Source organism: Cucumis melo, chromosome 7, assembly GCF_025177605.1.
Source record: "Cucumis melo cultivar AY chromosome 7, USDA_Cmelo_AY_1.0, whole genome shotgun sequence".
Classification (NCBI taxonomy): domain Eukaryota; kingdom Viridiplantae; phylum Streptophyta; class Magnoliopsida; order Cucurbitales; family Cucurbitaceae; genus Cucumis; species Cucumis melo.
In genome coordinates, this window is record NC_066863.1 from 25,281,503 (window position 1) to 25,299,604 (window position 18,102).

The 18,102-nt window shown below is 30.4% G+C and overlaps 3 protein-coding genes across 4 annotated transcripts; all 3 read right to left on the minus strand.

Annotated features, from left to right (window-relative positions):
• Positions 1 to 2,643: 2,643 nt before the first annotated feature.
• LOC103493196 (zinc-finger homeodomain protein 6-like) lies at positions 2,644 to 4,700 on the minus strand. The gene is made up of 2 exons (XM_008453862.3): positions 4,026 to 4,700; positions 2,644 to 3,133 (listed from the first exon to the last, which is right to left on the minus strand). The coding sequence occupies exons 1-2, from the start codon at positions 4,381 to 4,383 to the stop codon at positions 2,763 to 2,765; spliced, it is 729 nt and encodes a 242-aa protein (XP_008452084.2). The 5' UTR covers positions 4,384 to 4,700; the 3' UTR covers positions 2,644 to 2,762.
• A 1,508-nt stretch (positions 4,701 to 6,208) lies between these two features.
• LOC103493198 (uncharacterized) lies at positions 6,209 to 8,358 on the minus strand. 2 transcript variants are annotated; one of them, XM_008453863.3, is made up of 5 exons: positions 8,040 to 8,356; positions 7,343 to 7,753; positions 6,785 to 6,874; positions 6,613 to 6,680; positions 6,209 to 6,490 (listed from the first exon to the last, which is right to left on the minus strand). In XM_008453863.3, exons 1-5 carry the CDS (start codon positions 8,277 to 8,279, stop codon positions 6,355 to 6,357), a joined length of 945 nt encoding a protein of 314 aa, XP_008452085.1. In that variant the 5' UTR covers positions 8,280 to 8,356; the 3' UTR covers positions 6,209 to 6,354. The 2 variants fall into 2 exon arrangements, with proteins under 2 accessions (XP_008452085.1, XP_008452086.1); XM_008453864.3 differs by having other exon boundaries at positions 6,313 to 6,490; positions 6,578 to 6,680; positions 8,040 to 8,358.
• Positions 8,359 to 12,267: 3,909 nt separating this feature from the next.
• On the minus strand, positions 12,268 to 13,996 carry LOC103493199 (GATA transcription factor 18-like). Its single transcript, XM_008453865.3, has 2 exons — positions 13,498 to 13,996; positions 12,268 to 12,852 (listed from the first exon to the last, which is right to left on the minus strand). Exons 1-2 carry the CDS (start codon positions 13,948 to 13,950, stop codon positions 12,538 to 12,540), a joined length of 768 nt encoding a protein of 255 aa, XP_008452087.2. The 5' UTR covers positions 13,951 to 13,996; the 3' UTR covers positions 12,268 to 12,537.
• Positions 13,997 to 18,102: the final 4,106 nt, after the last annotated feature.

The window sequence follows — 18,102 nt, forward strand, 5'->3', positions numbered from 1 at the left end:
TAATATCTCGAACACATCTTATCTTATCATAAGACTATCATAACTCTTATATCTATATCATGACTCTATACATTAGTATTGAAAATTTAAGTCTGCATTTTACATCTTTTTTATTTTTAAATTTCAGATTAAATTTAAGACTAGTTACTCTTTATTTTAGGAAGAACCAAACTTAGATGTTCATAAAGATCAAGATCAGAAGAACAAAATTTTGATCAAAAAGATTATTCTTGTAAGACAGAAACAAAAGTACTTGATGTTCTTGATAAAAAAGATTAATCTTGTAAGACAAAACAAAATTTGATGTTTTTGATAAAAAAGATTAATCTTGTAAGACAACAAATTTGATGTTTATAAAGATCAAAGATTAAAATGACAAAATTCGATCGAAAAGATTAATTTTGTAAGACAAAAACAAAACTCGTTCGCAAGGATCAATATTATAAGAATAAAATTCAATCGAAAAGGACAAAACATATAAGACTTTCGTAACTTGAAATAGAACAAAAAGGAACAAAATTTGATGAGAACATCGATCTTGTAAGAGCTTCATAATTAAACTTGAAATTAAAAAAAAAAAAAAAAAAGACAAAACAAAAAACAAAAAACAAAATTTGATGTTTAAAAAAGAACAAAATTTGACGAGATTATGATCAATTTTGCAACACCTTTGTAACTTGCATTTTACATCTTTGTTATTTTTAAATTTAAGACTAGTTTGGTGGCTTACGAGTCTTTTTTAAAAAAAATAGTTAAAAACAGTTTGGTAATTTAAATTTGCATTTTACATCTGTTTTTTAAAATCTTTTTTAGAGAAGAAAAAAAGAAAAGATAAAATGAATGTCTATAAGCATATCTATATATAAACTTAGTTTTAATTATTAGACGAAATACTAATTTAAATATGTTCTGATGGGAGTCATCTAAAATCAATTTTATTATTAGTCATGTTAATCTAAGATCAATTTTATTTCATCGATCTCATGTTTTAAAGAGAAGTTGGTAAGGAACATATATGAATATTCAGATCAAACTCAATCAATGAATCAACGTCTCTCCATAAATGGAAGATGTTAATAACATAAATGACAACAGATACAAACCAAATACTAAACATGTTTGTTGGGACAATGAGAAGCTTGGAGGTCGTCCGAAAGCACAAAAATGGATGGAGAACTTTCGAAATTGCTTAGATGTTGACTGACTTGTAACATGATGGATATGAGCTTTTTTCAGGGTCTTCTTTTACTTGGAACGGTTTTTGCAATAATGTCAGAATTTGGGAAACAATTGACCGATTTTTGTCTAATGATGAACTGTCGGATTAATACTTTCAACATTACTTCTGCCCAATTGCGGTTCTTTTTGCTTCAAAATCGGCCATTTCGAAAGAGGAAAAAGAAAGGCTTCAAATTTTGAAGAATTCTGGACCCTCCACCACCCAGAATGTAAAATCTGATTGAGAGGTGTCTTGCAACTGGAACTAACCCAAATTTAAACTCTATGTCCTTAGAAATTAAAGATGTTTGGATTGTTGCTGTAAGAATCTTGAAGGAGGGGGAGCAACCTCAACCGGTGACGGAGAAGGTGAAAGAGACGCTGGTGAGCCGAAAAGATAAGGCTGCGAAGGAGAAGAAGAATGAGAACTACGAAACGGCAAGAGAAATGGCGTCAAAGACAGTGGGGGAAATTGGGTGTAGGATTAGGGAGAAAACTGAGAGACCGAGTTGTGTAATGGACGTTTTTGTTGAGTTGAAGTGGAGAAAGTGTTTAATCTTAAGAAGACGTAATCAAGTTTAGTTTTGTAAACGAGAGTGTATTCTAGAAAGAAAAAGAAACAAAATTTGGTGAGATCATGATAACTTTAGTCCTATCTTAAACAAAATTTGACGAGATCATGATACATTTAAATCTTACGTTTAGAAAATACATAATTCGATGAATTCAAGTATTGTTTCGTAACTTGCATCTCACATCTATTTTAAAAATAAGATTTCTTTCGTAACTTGTGTCACACATCTACTTTATATTTAAATTTACTTAAGCACTTTTTTTTTTTTTGTAAATTGGGTCAAATATTTTATTCTTAAGTTTATTTAAGAAGGAAATACTATTTTAAAAATATTCTGGTAGCAGTTATCTAAAATCAAATTTAACAATTTTATTATCCGTCATCATAACAGGATGGATATGGGATTTCCGGGGTCTTCTTTTACTTGGAACTGTGTTCCCAATAATGTCAGAATTTGGGAAAGAATTGACCGATTTTTGTAATCAGAATTTGGATGTTCTCTGGTCACCGCCCAATTGTGGTTCTCTTTTGCTTCAAAACTGGCCACCTCGAAAGAGGAGAAAGAAAGAAGGTTTCAAATTTGAAGAAAATCCTGGACCCAGCTCCACCCAGAATATAAGGTAAAATCTGATTGAAAAGTCTTGCAACTGGAATCCAAATGTAAACTCTATGTCGTCCTTAGAAAGATGTTTGGATTGTTGGTCTAAGAATCTTGAAGGATGGGGTGTAATCTCAGAATACAAATTGAAGAATGTAAAAAAAAGCTTTACAGGCTTCTTACTATTGTTGTTCAACAACAGATACAAACTAAGTACTAAACATGTTCGATCAGATCATCTCCACTAAAACCATTATTTCAAAACCATCAATTAACTTTTAAATTAAATAATGCTAATTTAGCAGTATTTTCCATAATAGAATTTTGTTAATATTGCAATAATACATATGAATATATATAAATAAAGTTAATTTATCCTGATGAATTGTTGTTGTTGTTGGTAGGTGGTTGTTTGTTGTTGTGCATCCATACCTTAAAATTTTGTCTTTTTACCCCAATTTCATTGCAAAATTTAAGCACTTCTTCCTCATCATCCTTCTGAATCTTCCACCCGAGCTTGTTCGCCAACTCCATCATCTTCCCCTTTTGTTCTCCGCTGAACTTCGTCCTAGACCGCTTCTTCTGCTGCCTCCCCGATGCTTCTGCACCGTCGCTTGACGACTCTGCTGGGGCTTCCGTTGAACCCCCGAACGTCATCATCACCGGAGCAACACGAGTCCTCCGAGGGTACTGGTTATTATTATTGTTTCCATTATTGAATTGGGAAGTATATGGCGGTGCCGCTGATCGATACAACCAAATGTTGAAACATTATGATTTGAATTAGTTGATCAATGTGTGTATGCTTCCTTATACACACTCACACAGATAATAATTAAGAATTTTTTTTCTATTTACATTACTTTAAATCATGAACTAATTAATAATAATCCTATCAATCTCAAATATTCTAATCTATGAGTTGTACTCAAAATTTAATTCAATTTGCATCGCTAAGCTTTGTGTTTTTTTTTCCTTAAATCTTATTAATTAATTAGGTTTCATTTTGATTTACTTTTAATTATTCAAATTAGTTCAATTTTAGTTTAAATCATAGATAATAGAAACAAATGCATCTATAGCTAGGTGTCTTATTATTAATAAAATTTAAAATTTATAAATATTTCGTCAATTTTACTATTTTTTTAAAGATTTTCTCATTTAATTATTTAATTTTAATTTTCATACTTTGGATAAAATTCATTGAGTAAGAAAACGATAATGTTAAGAAATTAAATTTAAGATTTATCAAAAATATAATTAAAATTAAATAAAATTTAAAAGATTGAAACTAAAAATAATTTTAAGAGAAGTTATTGTAAATGATTCTATGTTAGATAGTCCTCTATCAACGTCACAAATTTTAAGAAATAATAATAATAATAATTTTGGTTACTTCATAATATTTAAAAATGTCTCTCTATTTTTTGTTTTAATGATAGGATTTAAATTGTTAGCAATTTAAAATTAGGAACCACTCAATGAAACAAACATCACTTTATAATTACATCTCTAAATTTTCAAATTAAATCTTAAACTAATAATTATATCAAATTAAAATTTTAAATTTTTCTATAGATATATAAATTTAAACCATTAAACTTAACAAAACTTTAGCTTAAACGATAAACATACCGGAAGTAAGGATGTGAAGCCGGGAGGTGTTGTTGGTGACATCCTCTTCTTCCAATACTCTCCGGTGGAAACTCCGGTGGCATTCGCAGGCGGCGCACTTGAAGCTATCAGGAGTACCATCTTCCCCACTAGGCATAAACTCGCCACAGCCATCGAGGACATGGCCACCGGTCTTCACGGCGTGGTTCTTCAAGCATTGACTGTATCGAACCGGAGTGGAGGGTGGGGAAGCGGGGGCGGGATCTGGATTGAGAGGAGGAGGAGGAGGAGGAGGATCTGTTCTGGGTCGTCTGAGGGAATATTGAAAAGGAAGGTGATGGTCAGGTGAAGATGTGGTTTGTTGGTTTTTTAATTCCATTATGAATTAATTGAGTAAAGGGTGTTGTGTGGATTCGCTTCGTCTTCATCATCTCTTTCTTTCTTTGGTTTCCCATTTTGGATTAAATTAATGAGATCTACTAATTTAAATATAATATCTTCTTAGATCTTTTCTTACCCTAGTTTTCATGTCCCTAATAATATTTAATTTAAGTTTAATTTCATTCCCCAATGAAGCAAATAATTATTCATTTCACACGCCTTTCTATTCCCCAAATTAAATTAATTAATTAATTGATTAATAATGGGTAAGACATTAGACAATTAATAGATAATTAGGATCCACTTCTTTCCCTCTCTCTCATTTTGATGTTTTGGGTGTTATTCCCTTTATAAATTCACTATCTTAATTTCCACTAAAAAAAAAAAAAGAAAAGCACCAAACATCGCTTTACCAAATTTCTTTTTCACTGTATTCAAATTTTGTGTGGTTCAGCTATGCTGTTACTAATTTGTTAATATTACTAATTTTGACAATGATAGATTTGAATGGAATATATTTTACATTTTTATAATGCTTTTATGATTACAAGAAGAAAACGGAGTCGAAAAGTTTTATTAAAGAGGCTATTAATTATGATTTTGCTAAGATTGAAAACAGTAATACGGTATTGTTAAGATATGATATCTGGTATGTGAGTTACTTTCCCAACATTGAAGTTGTTAAGACAAGGCATTGCATGCCAGTGAAGACTGTGGTTTGTACTTAGTTATACTTGACCATTTTTTTCAACTGAGACCCAGGTACTTAAACATCAATTTGCTACAACTAGAAAGGAAATTTTGATTTTTGATCCCACTTTACTCATTCATTGAGAAAGAAGCTAGCATGTTAGAGACCCAGTGACTAGTCCAATGGTAATTAAAATTTTTATCCAGTCTCTTTTAGACCTAAGTTTAAATCCCACTCCAACTATAAAGTCTTTGTAAACAAAACTTTTGAATATGTCGCTGCTTGAGGGTACATCGACTAATGGCCAATTTGGGTCATTCATTCTTCATTAGAACACATGAACTGCTATAAAGGTCTCTGTATTGATGGCCTAAGGTTTGGAGCTTTGGTTGATTGTTGGATTGCTTGCCCATTGCTTTAGGAGGTTCAGACTGTAAAGTAAAACTAGAGGAAGGAAGTAGACTGAGTTTTCTAATTAGTCTTACCCTAATAAAAATAAATAAAGAATAATATACGTTAACACAAACCTGCAGACATGATTGCGAATCACATGCTTGCTTAGTTGCTTCAATGCTAGTTAACTTAATCTTCGCTTGATGGTTAATCAAGTTCATTGATTTGCCTGCCACATTTGTCTTGCTTATTCCTTCTTTTCTGTTATTGTGTGTATTTGTTTTAGTTGGCGAATGTTACAAATAAGAAGACTAATGAATAAACTTACATTTGTTTGATCTCTAACAAGTCACAAATGTCGACTCATTAGCCTACACTACGTACGTTTTGTCAAATGGAATATCATACGGTCTTTGTTCAAGACAGACAGATCCCAAGATCCCACTTTTCTTGCGAAGCCTTGTGTTGTAAAGCAATCACGGAGAATAAGGAAAATTAAAGAATTTTACTGATCTAATAAGTTTCTACAGCTTTCCTTCCAAATTTCTTAGAGAAAACACACCTTCATGAAGGTGTCCAATCTGTTGTCTTTCTGCCACTAATTCTTCATTTTTTTTATAAACAGTATCGACGACTATTGAACAAACGTTTCAAACCAATTAACTTTTAAAGAGAGTAATTCATCGAGTGATCTTTTAATATTTCAAATATGAAATCCTCAACTTCTTTATAAAGATTAGATAAGGGTTGGTAAAATCATTCACTATACAGAAAAAAAGTGCTATTGTTTGATCAATCAAACACTCAAATGTGAATTTTAATTTGTTTAATTAGGAAAAAAAATGGAAAAACAGTAGTATTTAAATAAATAGCGAATTTGGCAACTCATTTGGTTTGTGCATCTGAATGCAGAGTAGCAAGGAATTGCTTGAGACATCTATTGTAGACGCAAGGTCGTTCCAAGTGAACCAAGTGACCCGCTTTCGGTATGCCTCTAAATGTTGCGTTGTCTCCTAATTCTCTACAAAACACACATTATCAAATCAACAATTTTGATTAGACAAAATATATATACTTGTATGTATGATAGTTTAGAACTGAAACAAACTCTGGATTCCAATTTCAAATGAAAGTCATGCATACTGTTGTAGTTTTCTGGCGAGCTCAACGTTGAAAATCTGATCGTTTTCACCCCATAAAAGATGTATCTTCTGCAGAGGAGAGAGAGAGAGATGAAGAATCATTAGCGCAGTCTTAAACTGACAAAGAAAATGGAAGTACACAATTAAGAAAGAAAGAGGTGTGAAATATTTGCCTGAGTAAACTTAGGCACTGTGGTGTCTTTGTTACTGATAATTAAGCCTTGAAGGAGCTCTGCTCTATCTTTCCTGTTATTGAACATCACCTACAATTGTTCATCATTGGCAAAAATAAACAAATCAAATGTAAACAAAGAAAGGAACATCACCTGCAATGGAATATCAAAAATTTGTAAAGTAAATAATACCCAATTACTTAAAAACTATTAGTTTAAAGTTCTATATACATCAATTTCATTCTGTCGTGTCGTAGGAGTATTGAATTTCAGATGAGTTAGGTTATAGTTGGTAGCACTAGTAAGAGGGGGCAACAAAAGCCCATTGTTTTGGTTTTTATTCATTTATTTCCTAAAACTTCGCCACGTCTAAGTCAACCTTCAACTTAATATTATATCCTATAAATAAAATAGGGAAAACCGATGATCATAGTCTTACTTAATTAAGATAGTTTTTACCCCAAACACTCTTCGATCTTACAGAAAATCCTGTTATTAATATCTCAAACATATGTGTAATCTATATATATATATATAGCTTAAAATATTTGTACTGACCTCCAGGAAGTCTTTATGGAGTCGATCGGGAAACCAGAGTTTTCTATGAGCAGCGACGGAGAGAAGAGCTTTTAGACCCTTCACAGATGTCGGAAGTAAGAGATCCGACGAGGACTTAAACCCTAATCTTTGCAGGGTGTCATCGCTGATTGAATCTGTCATTGCCAAAATGGAGCCAGAAACCACCATCGCATCCACCAGTTCAGGCTGGAGCTCCACCAATTTGAACGCCACCATCCCGCCGTAACTAAACCCGACCACCGAGCATCTCTCAATTCCGAGCTTCCTCAGCCCTATAGCCAAACACTGCGCTTGGAACGCCGGTGACCGCTCGGTTTTATCGGTGATGGAGTCGCCAAAAAATAGAAGGTCGGGCACGTAAACGGAGTATTGCTTTGAAAGAGCTCCCACCTAAATAACCACATCCAAAATTATATATATATAAAAAAAAATATATATTGACTAAAAAAACACTTTTTGATAAAAGAAAATTATATGAGTTTTAGATGTTAATTTTATGACGTGGACTATGTATTTTTTAAAATAGAGTCCTTAATTAGTTTATCGATTTATTTATGAAAAAAAAAGTTATTGGATCTGAATAGGAACTAAAATTGCTGTGAATCTTTTAAGTTAAAAAAAAAAGTTGTGACACGTTTTAATTATAGTTCTATATTAACGTTTATGTAATTAATACCTGAAATTGCCAAGTGACAATACCTTCGGCTGCAAAACCATGAATCAAGATAACAACAGGCTTGGTTGGTTTTTGTGGAGTTTTAGGCGGTTGGTCTTTTTTGGTTTTAGGGAGAGTGTCGATAGGGACCCAGAAGTTCATGATGGTGCCGGGCTCGATGTCGACGGAGTAAGGTATGACACCGGCCATCTTCATAAGGGCATGTAAGAGTGGGCGTTGAGCTGCGACCAAGTTGACCATGGTGATCCTAAGTGGGAGTTGAATTTGGAACAAGTTTTTGGAGGAAGGAAGGAGAGAAAGGAGGTTTAAATTTGGAGTTTGAAAAGAAATTTGAATTTGATTCATTAATAGTTGGTTAGTAGTTTGGTTTAAGTAGGTGGCCAGTTCCAACTACTTGAGAAGTAGGTATCCATAATTTACATTATCGTATAATATTTTTCTTCTATAATATGGGCTTTTTATGAAAATAAAATTGGCCCATTTGTTTTTGAAGTCTTTTGGGAAATTAGATCTTGAAAAGACCTATATTACGTTAATTTCTTTGATTTTGTTTGATTTACAAAAATATAGCCAAATAAATAAATAGATTAAGGAGAATTTGATTAATTTTGATTATTTTCTTATTTCTAAAATACTCATAAATAAATAAATATATATATATGTATATATATAAACATAAAACAAGTGAAATTTATGTGTCTTTTAAAAAATATAACAAAGCGGTAAAATATGTAGAACAATTTCAAAATCGGAAAAAGTCCACATGCACATCATGGAAAATACTAAAAATGTCCCGTCAACAACGTGCTTTTATGGTTATTGTTTGGCACACGATCATTTAGATATTTGGTACAAGATCGTTTAGATATTTGGTACACAATCATTTAGATATTTGGTATAGGACCGTTTACCTTCACTATTACTTAATACACGATCGTTTAGATTTGGTCATTTAGATTTGGAGTCAAATAACACTCTATCTTGAAATTAGCACATGATCTTGAACAACCAAATAAAAAAATTTGAAAAAAATAAATATTTTATATTTAATACACGATAAACCAAATAACACTTTAGAAAAAAGAAAAAGACGATGGAACAGACGAAGAAGGAAGGAAGGAAAAAAAAGAAACACAATGTAATAGAGGAAAAGGAGAAGAATCGCTTCGTTATATTTATAAAATTTTTCGTAAAATTTAATATTTTAATTCCCTCTCGGTCGTGCACAATCCTAGTTTTGTGTCCACTAATGATAATTTTGAAATAAGAAAAAACCCTAAAATATATAATTCTTTCTTCTTCCCTCTCCCTCCTCACTATTCTTTCTTCTTCCTCCTCCCTCCTTCTCTATTTCTTCTTCTTCCTCCTTCCTCTGCTTTTCTCTTTCTCGGTGGATGGTTGCAAAGGGACAGTGGGGCTTAGGGCAAAGCTCCCATCCTCGAGCACAAGAGATGAAGAAGCTTTCAACGTTGTTCTTTTATTAGTGATTCATTAGATCGACTACATGAATTTTAAGTGAGATCAAGATGGAAACAAGAAGAGATGAAGGTAAAAAGAGTTCTTGGACACACAACCGAAAGAACAAATATACACAATTATATTTATAATCGTTTATTTTGTATAAACGATGATAGTTGTTATTGTGAAACCAGTTGTATTTGAATACATGTCAAATATACTTTTTGAATATTTTTAAATAAACAATAGAATATTTTATATAATATCAAAATGAAAAATAAAATTATATTAATGACATTTTCTCTCTTCAAATGAAAATGAAAAAAAATTATATTAAATGTATTTTCGCTCTCCAATTAAAAATAAGAAATATTATATTAAATATATTTTCTCCCCATAATAAATGTACATTTATATCCTATTATTAAGAAAACTTTAAAAATAAAGAAATATACATTAATAAATGTATTAAGTTGTCTTGAAACAATTTATATTTGAATGCATATCAAATATACTCATCAGTATATTTCATATGTTTATTTGAACATTTTCAAATAAACAATTAAATGTCTTACGTAATATAAAAAATCAACATAGAAATGAAATGGAAAAATAAATCACATTCAACGTCATTTTCTCTTTAAATGAAAATAGCAAAAAAACCAATTATATTAAATATCAAATAAATTTCTGCCTCCAATTGAAAATGAGAAAATTATATCAAATATAATTTTCTCTTAATAAATATATATTTCTCTATGTCATTAAATAAATATGTATTTTTCTCTAACAAAAAAAAGGTAATACTGCCCATAATTCTCTCTGCAATCCTCAATTAATTTTTTTTTTAAAATTTAAGGGTATTTTTAAAATATAGGGCACAAAAGTGGATTTTTTTTTAATGTAAAAGCCTCTTCATTTATATGAATTTGGGCTAAAAATTTGGTTTTAATACTTTTTAAATTATTGTTTTGCTATTTTATATAGTTTCTGTCTTCTTCTTACAATGTTAAATAATCGATAATCAAAGATAACGTGAAAGAACATAAATGATAGAAAATCAAAGAAGAAAACATAATTCTCTCTACAATCCTCAATTATTGTTTTGCGGTTTACTTAATTATTATAATGTGCTAGATATATCTATGGAAAGAAGAAAACATTTTATCATTAGAGAAAAATAGAAAATGGTTCTAATAGTTAGAGTGTTTATATATCATACGTATTTCTCTTAAACTTTTGAGTTAGAATTATAAAGAAGGTAAATAAGATGAATATAAATGCAATTTAGATTTTGAGATAAAAATTCGCCTTTTATAGCCCTTTTATAGCAATAGTACAATTACAATGGGTATGAAAAGTAAACCGTGTTGTTAACATATATATACTCTATATAAAAAGGGTTATGAGATAAGAATTTTTACCTATCTCATTTTGCCTTTACATTTTTTAATGATTTTTATGTTACATATCGTTAGTACAATTTTGGGTTGAAATGATTATATGATATAATCGAGCATTCTTTCAGATATATGGGCACGATTATTGAGACCATAAGTACAAAGCATCACAATTTACTGATAAAGATATATTGAACGTATAATTGTTTAGATTCAAAAGAGTTATTATACAAATGAAATTTTATATCATTTCGAGTATGAGTGTATTCTAGACAAAAAAACATGAAGTATCAAGATGAAATGATTGAAATATTGGTAATTAGAACAATCACATCGATTGCCCTATTACAACTATTATACTTCCAAGTGATAGTGCAATATGAAGTGATACATTCTTTTATTTATTGATAAGATATAAACTAAAGATATGCAATAGAATACCACAATTTACTTTGTGGTAGATATTAATATATTGTGACAGTGATCATCATATGCATCTAAGAACAAATACTTTAGTTATGGAATGACACATCTAAAGAGACGAGGGTATCCGGGTTGGATTATGAACAAGATGTGTGATGATCAGTAATGTATGATTCCTTACAAGTGGATTATTAGATTGAAGAAGATAATTTGTGCTGCAAACAAATGGTGTAAGATTAAGAATTATTTTATTTTGAGATTATTGCTCATAATAGTTTTAGTTTTGTCCCAATTAGACTCAAACTTTTGAGGGAGGGTTGTTGGAATTAAACATATCCTTTTACTAAAGATCTTGTACTTAGTAGTCGTAATATAAATACAAACATTGTTTGTGAATGGAAATTGTTTTGATCGAAAAAGGACAAATAATTGCCATGAACACCAACAAACAAGTGAGAGAACTCGTGAATAATAAATGGAATAAAATATTTATGTGTGAGTCGTGGGAATTTGAAGTGGATATTTCCATAAAAGTTAGAATTTCGAAATAAAACCATGATGCCCTAAACCTAAACCTAAACCTAAACCTAAACCTAAACCTAAACAACCCCCCAACATTAAATATAAAATCAAATAGGCAGCGAGTCTCCCAATGGAAAATTAAATAATCAAAAAAGGGCATCGCATCATCGTCAGTTCAAACCACCACTCAAAAGTCTCCATCTCAAACTCACACTTCACTGTCCCATTATTCCCTATTCCCCCCCTCCTTTTTTTACCACTTTCACATCATTTTACCATTTCTTACCCATTCCATTCAATATGTATATACATGCATATACATATCAACACCATTCTAGTTAAATTACATCCCATCATTATCGTTAAATATAACAATTCATGATTCTTAAATTGTATTTGTAGTTTATGGACATTAAGATCAGGAATGGTAGATATAATCTTCATGTCAAAATTTTAATGTAACTAAAAAAACAAAAATATTTTAGCTAAAGTTAAAATATAATTAATTGATTATCCTCAGCTTAATTCCACTCCATCCCATCAAATGATGGAGAAAAAGGACTCAGCTTTTTAATCTTCGCAGTAGAAATTCGTACTATAAATTTTTTTTATATAAAAAATATATAAAAACCTGCTCAATTGATTTTTTTTTTTCTAATTTTCTAATTTGTACTTTTTTTTATTTTTCTGTTGACTCATCTTGTGAAATCATGGACGAGGGTGGGCCGGTGATCGGTATTAGCAACGTTAAGCCGCCAAGACAGAAACGAAATCCCATTTTCCGGTCCAACGTCGTCGTTTCCAATGGCTGCCGACAGGCAAGGATGTTTCTGAGTTGTCGCCGGCAACTGCTGTGGAACCCACGTACTTGAATTTGTATAACTTCCGTTGAACATTGAGTGATGGTGGTGGTGGTGGTGGTTTGATTCTGCCGTCGAGCTGTTCACCGTCGCCGCCGCCGCTCTCCGCTCTTCCTTTTTGAATCGAATCCCACAAGCATTACAGAGCGACTGTACTCCAAAATTCATTCACAAACAATGAATTATTTTTTCCTTTCCAAGAGGAGGGAAACATTGATAATAAATCTACTCAAGATTCAAATATCTGATTCCAATGTGGTAATCAATATAATTAAATTTTAAAAAAAAATGTAATAAGTTTCAAAATCACCTTAATATTGATCAATACAACATTGATATTAACCCATTTGATTTTAAAAAGATTACAAATAATGGTTTAGAGTGATATTAGACATGACAACACTAAATTTAAGCGAGTCTAAAAGTCTGCTTTGGGAGTGAAACGATTCAAAATATAAAAACTAGTTTTAAAAACGTAAAATTAAATATTAAATTAACAGAGTGATTAAATATGTTCGTTCAAAAAAATACTCTAAAATTACTTTGAAAATCTAGTATGGAAAAAGAAATAGAGATCTCGCCATCACATTATTGATTACTTTTGAGATGGAAATCACTTTTTTTTTTTTTTAATAGGTTTAAATCTATTTATTAAAAAGAAAGTAATAATAAGATCTTCCATGCACGAAACTAATAAGTAAACAAAACTGTTTAATCAATAATAGTCTACGGTGGATATAATAATTTGAATATATAGTTATTAATATATTGGTTCATTTTGATATATGGATTTACCTTTGGGCCTCTGGGCCCATTTCGCCAGAGAGGAGTGGAAGTTGTATCACAGTTAGCGCAACGCCGAGCAAGAAGCGGATCGCCACCGTTACTCACGGCGGCAGTTATATTATTATTAGAAGCAGCGCCGCCAGCACCACGGCCAGAAGTCTTGTGCTTAGGATGCAACAAATCCCAGCAGAAATTAGAGACGTAAGAACCAGCGGAACGGCGGTGGGGATTACGTGCAGCGGCGCGTTTGTCACTGTCAAATTCCGAGGAGCGCGTGGAAGGAGTACCGAGAGAGAGCGTACAATCAACAGAAGAAGGAGAGGAAGAGGAAGAGGAAGAGGCGTAATTAGTGGAAGAAGAATACATATCGGCGGCGCCGTGGTTTGGGACAGATAAGAAGAGGGAAAAAGAAGAGGCGCCGCCGCCGCCACCTCCTCCTCCGCCGCCGTAATGGTGCATCATGATTTTGAATAAAATTGAGGTTTATGAGGGGGGGAATAGAAGAGAGAAAGAGTTGGGGAAGAAAAAGAGAGTGAGTTGGGAAATATATAAATTGAAAAAAAGGTAGAGAGGAGAAAGGAGGAAGTGGGACCCAGCTTCAGCTTGCATGTTCTAGAGAGAGAAAACTGAGTCAGAGACCGCAACTCAGTCATCGAGTCAGTGATCGTAATGTTTTGGTAGGGTATAATATATATATATATATATAAAATGGTTTGATTTTATGTCTGTAATTCTAACTTCAAATCAAAAGATAAGTAGAAACAAATTTAATATCATGCATATTTTGTTATTGCACATTTTTAAATTTCTTTCTATTATTTAAGATCATGAGTATTTGTCTATTTGATGGCTATATATTCTAATTGGATCTTTTTTATCTTAAAAAAATATTTATTTCTTATTGAGGGCTACCAATCTAGATACATGCTTAACTAATCACTTATTGTCATTTATCAATAATAAAATTCAAGAGTAGAATTTCATTATATATAAATTAAAATGTATTTTTGGTAGATCAATCCATCCCACCACCTTATTGTTCATATTTATTATTTTTCAATATTGCCAAAATTTATTAATTAATTAAAAGAAAGAAAAAAAAGAACAACAAACCAAATTTAAGTATTTAAAAATAGTAAAACAGAAACAAAAGAAAATCCAAAATACATGGATATAAAAATGGAGTTAATTTTCATTTTGTTATACGGACAAAAAAAGAAAAAAGAAAAAAGAAAAAAGAAAAAAGAAAAAAAGAAAAGGAGGAGTGATTGTGAGAGGGGGAGATATTGGTAATTGTGTTAGTCAAAGGAGTCCACGTGACTAAGGGGAACAGTCTTCCATGGATCTGCCTTCTCCGATCACGAGGCCTTTGTATTACACCCTCTCTCTCTCCGTATCCCTCCATTTTCTCTCTCCCAACTAATATGGAATTACTTCCCCCATTTCTATTTCTTTTTCCCTAAAAACACACCCCCATCTTATTTGATAACTTATCTTCTTACCCTTTTAACAAAATAAATCAAAATATCTATAAAAACATATGATAGTATAAGAAGAAGACAAGAGGGATAAGTGTTTGAGAGTGACAAAAACAACCAATCTCTAAATGTTCCCATATAATCACTTCATTAGGGGAGGAAAAATGGAAATAATTGGAAAAATATTCTCTAAATCAATAAGATATTAAATTAATTTTTGTGTTTTTGAAATGATGAGGTGAACCCGAAAACTAAAAAGTGAGAGACCCAAAATTGTTGGGTATAATGATCATAAGGTGGAATATAATTAAACAATAGGATTATTTTTTGTTTGTGTGTTGGGTATGATGACAAAATTAAGAACATGATTCAACACTTGAACCTTTTCATACCTAAATTACTATAATAAGAATATAAAAGAAAAATAAAACATGGAAGTGACCCCACATGAATGATTTAATTTGATGACCAAAAAAATTGTTGGTAAGGCAATTGAGAGAATCGGATCGTCTGGAGATTGATGAATGAGACAGAGTTCGACGACCACCGCTTTCCAAAAGATGCCTTCTTTCTCTCCCCTTCTTCAACCTTCCCTGTCTCTCTCTCTCTCTCTCTACATTTACATATATATTTATATTTAGTCTCTGAAATGTCTAATTCTGATATATGTGTGTGTGTGTGTTTTTTAATTACTATTTAGTATATTAGAAAATGTTATACACAGACAGATATGTTGTGGTCTTTATATATGTTTAAAAACTAACAATTTTAGTCGTTTTATTATTATATTAATCTTGTTTAATTCAATCAATAATATTAATATTGAATTAATTTAAAACGCAAGAACCAAAATAGTGAATTTTGTTTTGATCCACACACCACATGCAAACGTATTTACTATTATTATTGTTCTCGTAATTCTCGATTGTTTTGCTAGTTGTTGCTTGTTACTGCCTCATTCCACGTGAGACTCTTTTGTAAATTGTGAATTTTTTTAGGGCTGTGTTCTCAATAACCAAAAAAAAAAAAAAAAAAAAAAAAATCGGATTTTGTGCTGTTTTTAAGACATTTCTCATCAAACTATGAGATTTTGCTTATAAATACTCTATACCTCTCTATATCTATCTATCCAATCTTTTCTCCTTTTCTTTTACTTTTTATCTTACTCATTGTGTACCATCTAAATGTATATTTTTGTTGCTATACTTTCTTAAAAATATCATCTTGCTTCCTTCATTTCCATTTTTAGAAGACAAAAAATGGTTGTGTTTAAAAACAATGAATTAGGGTTCAAATTGACCAAAACGATAAAGCTTGAAATGTATGTATACTAGTGATTTTTAAATTGGTTAAAATCATGTTTGTTCCTCTTAACATTTATACGACATGTTTTTAATTATTCAAAGCTAATTTTGATCATGAAAATCGCATCTAAAATTGTAAAATTATATATTAAGTTAATTTTGAATGAATTTGAACTATACAACGGTGACAATTGTAATTATATTCTTAAACCTCAAAAATTGAGTCCTTAAAACTTTTCCTAAATTTAAAATTAGACATTGAATTTAAATTGATTCGAAATTTTAATTTTTATTATTTGTAAGTTTAATTTTTTAGACTTGTCAAAATTGATAAATTTAACAAAATATAGCAAAATTTTAAATTATATTAATAATAGATATTATTAAACTTTAATATGTTTCTATCAGTCAAATAGTAATGAAAATCTATCGATGTCTATCATTCATAAAATCCAAAATTTTGTGTTATGTCGTAAATATTATAGTTTATTTTATTTTATCATATTTAAAAACATTTCTTCAAATTTTCCCATTATTGAAAACTTAACCGTTAAATTTTAACATTTTTAAAACTCAATTTTTGTCATTGAAAACCATATTTAGAGGTTTTTTTTTTTTTTTTAATCTTTTTGCGATTAACCAAACTAAAATTAAAATTTTGAAAAGAATAATTACATTAAAATGTTATTTTCTGTCACAGTATATTGATGATAATGATGATGTTATGTAGGTCGTTGGATTCGGTGGGACCCATAGAGGGCAAAAAAGAGATATAAATTTGGTTTTGAATAAAATAAGAGTTTTGTTGGAATGCAATAATATAGGGAAGATCTTATCCAGGAGTGGAGGGTGCCACGTGGGGGAGAATAGATGGGGAATTTTAATTTTAGAAAATGTAATTGCTTTGCATGCATGCATGCAATTTGTGTAATAATAACCAATAACTTCTTCTAAGTCCCCCAAAAAGAAAGAAAGAACCCAAAATCTCAAAATAAATATAAAGAAAACGTTTTTTTTTTTTCTTTTTTTTCTCTTTAATTACAAAAAAAAAGAAAGAAAAAAAAAGAAAAAAGAATATTGATTAATTAAACGACGACAAGTTACACAAATATTTATGTCAAAACTATAACTTTCTTTCCTCAAAAGAATAAACATACAACTGGAATGTCTGTCTCTCTCCCTCTTCTTTCTCTCTCCTACCTACAAATATTTATTCTTCATTTTAACTATTTTATATCATCTTATTATGCCTTCTCTTCTTCTTCTTCTTCTTCTTCTTCTCTTTTTTTTTTTTATAAGAAAAATGGCGTATTAAGTTTTTATTTCTAATTTAATAATTGTTCGTTTTCATAATATTATTGTTATTTTTTTAGTTTTTAAAATTTGACTCAATTTTATTTACTATATATTGATTAAAAATAGATAAATAAGAAATTTAGAGGTGACACAAGTGTTGTAGGTTTAATTTTTTAAAAAATTAAAAATAAAAGATCATAATTTGTTTTAGAAAATTAGATGAGATTTCAACTTTGGATGTCTTTCAGAATAAAAGAAAAATTAAAATGTAAATTTAAACTAATGGAGTAAATACTTTAAATGTTTTAAAGTTCACTATTCTATTTAGATGGGGAGAGGTTTGAAAGTTGTTTACTCGTCAAAGAGATTTGTTCTTAGAGTTTGAATTGGCGGTTTGAATATAAAGAAAAGGGAGAAAAAAGAAAAGCTCTCTAGTTAATATATGAATTCTCTTTTTCTTGATATCAAACCATTAAAAGTTTGTATTTATTCGGTCTCTAAAATTTTAAAAATATTTTGTTTTCAACTTTTCATTT

Coding starts and splice junctions, on each gene's coding strand:
- LOC103493196 (XM_008453862.3), bottom strand. CDS start 4,383: ATGGAATTAAAAAACCAACAAACCACATCTTCACCTGACCATCACCTT. Junction 3,134..4,025: donor GCTTCACATCCTTACTTCCG/GTATGTTTATCG, acceptor TGTATCGATCAG/CGGCACCGCCATATACTTCC.
- LOC103493198 (XM_008453863.3), bottom strand. CDS start 8,279: ATGGTCAACTTGGTCGCAGCTCAACGCCCACTCTTACATGCCCTTATG. Junction 7,754..8,039: donor TTGTCACTTGGCAATTTCAG/GTATTAATTACA, acceptor GTGGTTATTTAG/GTGGGAGCTCTTTCAAAGCA. Junction 6,681..6,784: donor CAGTGCCTAAGTTTACTCAG/GCAAATATTTCA, acceptor TCTCCTCTGCAG/AAGATACATCTTTTATGGGG.
- LOC103493199 (XM_008453865.3), bottom strand. CDS start 13,950: ATGATGCACCATTACGGCGGCGGAGGAGGAGGTGGCGGCGGCGGCGCC. Junction 12,853..13,497: donor ATGGGCCCAGAGGCCCAAAG/GTAAATCCATAT, acceptor TTTGGAGTACAG/TCGCTCTGTAATGCTTGTGG.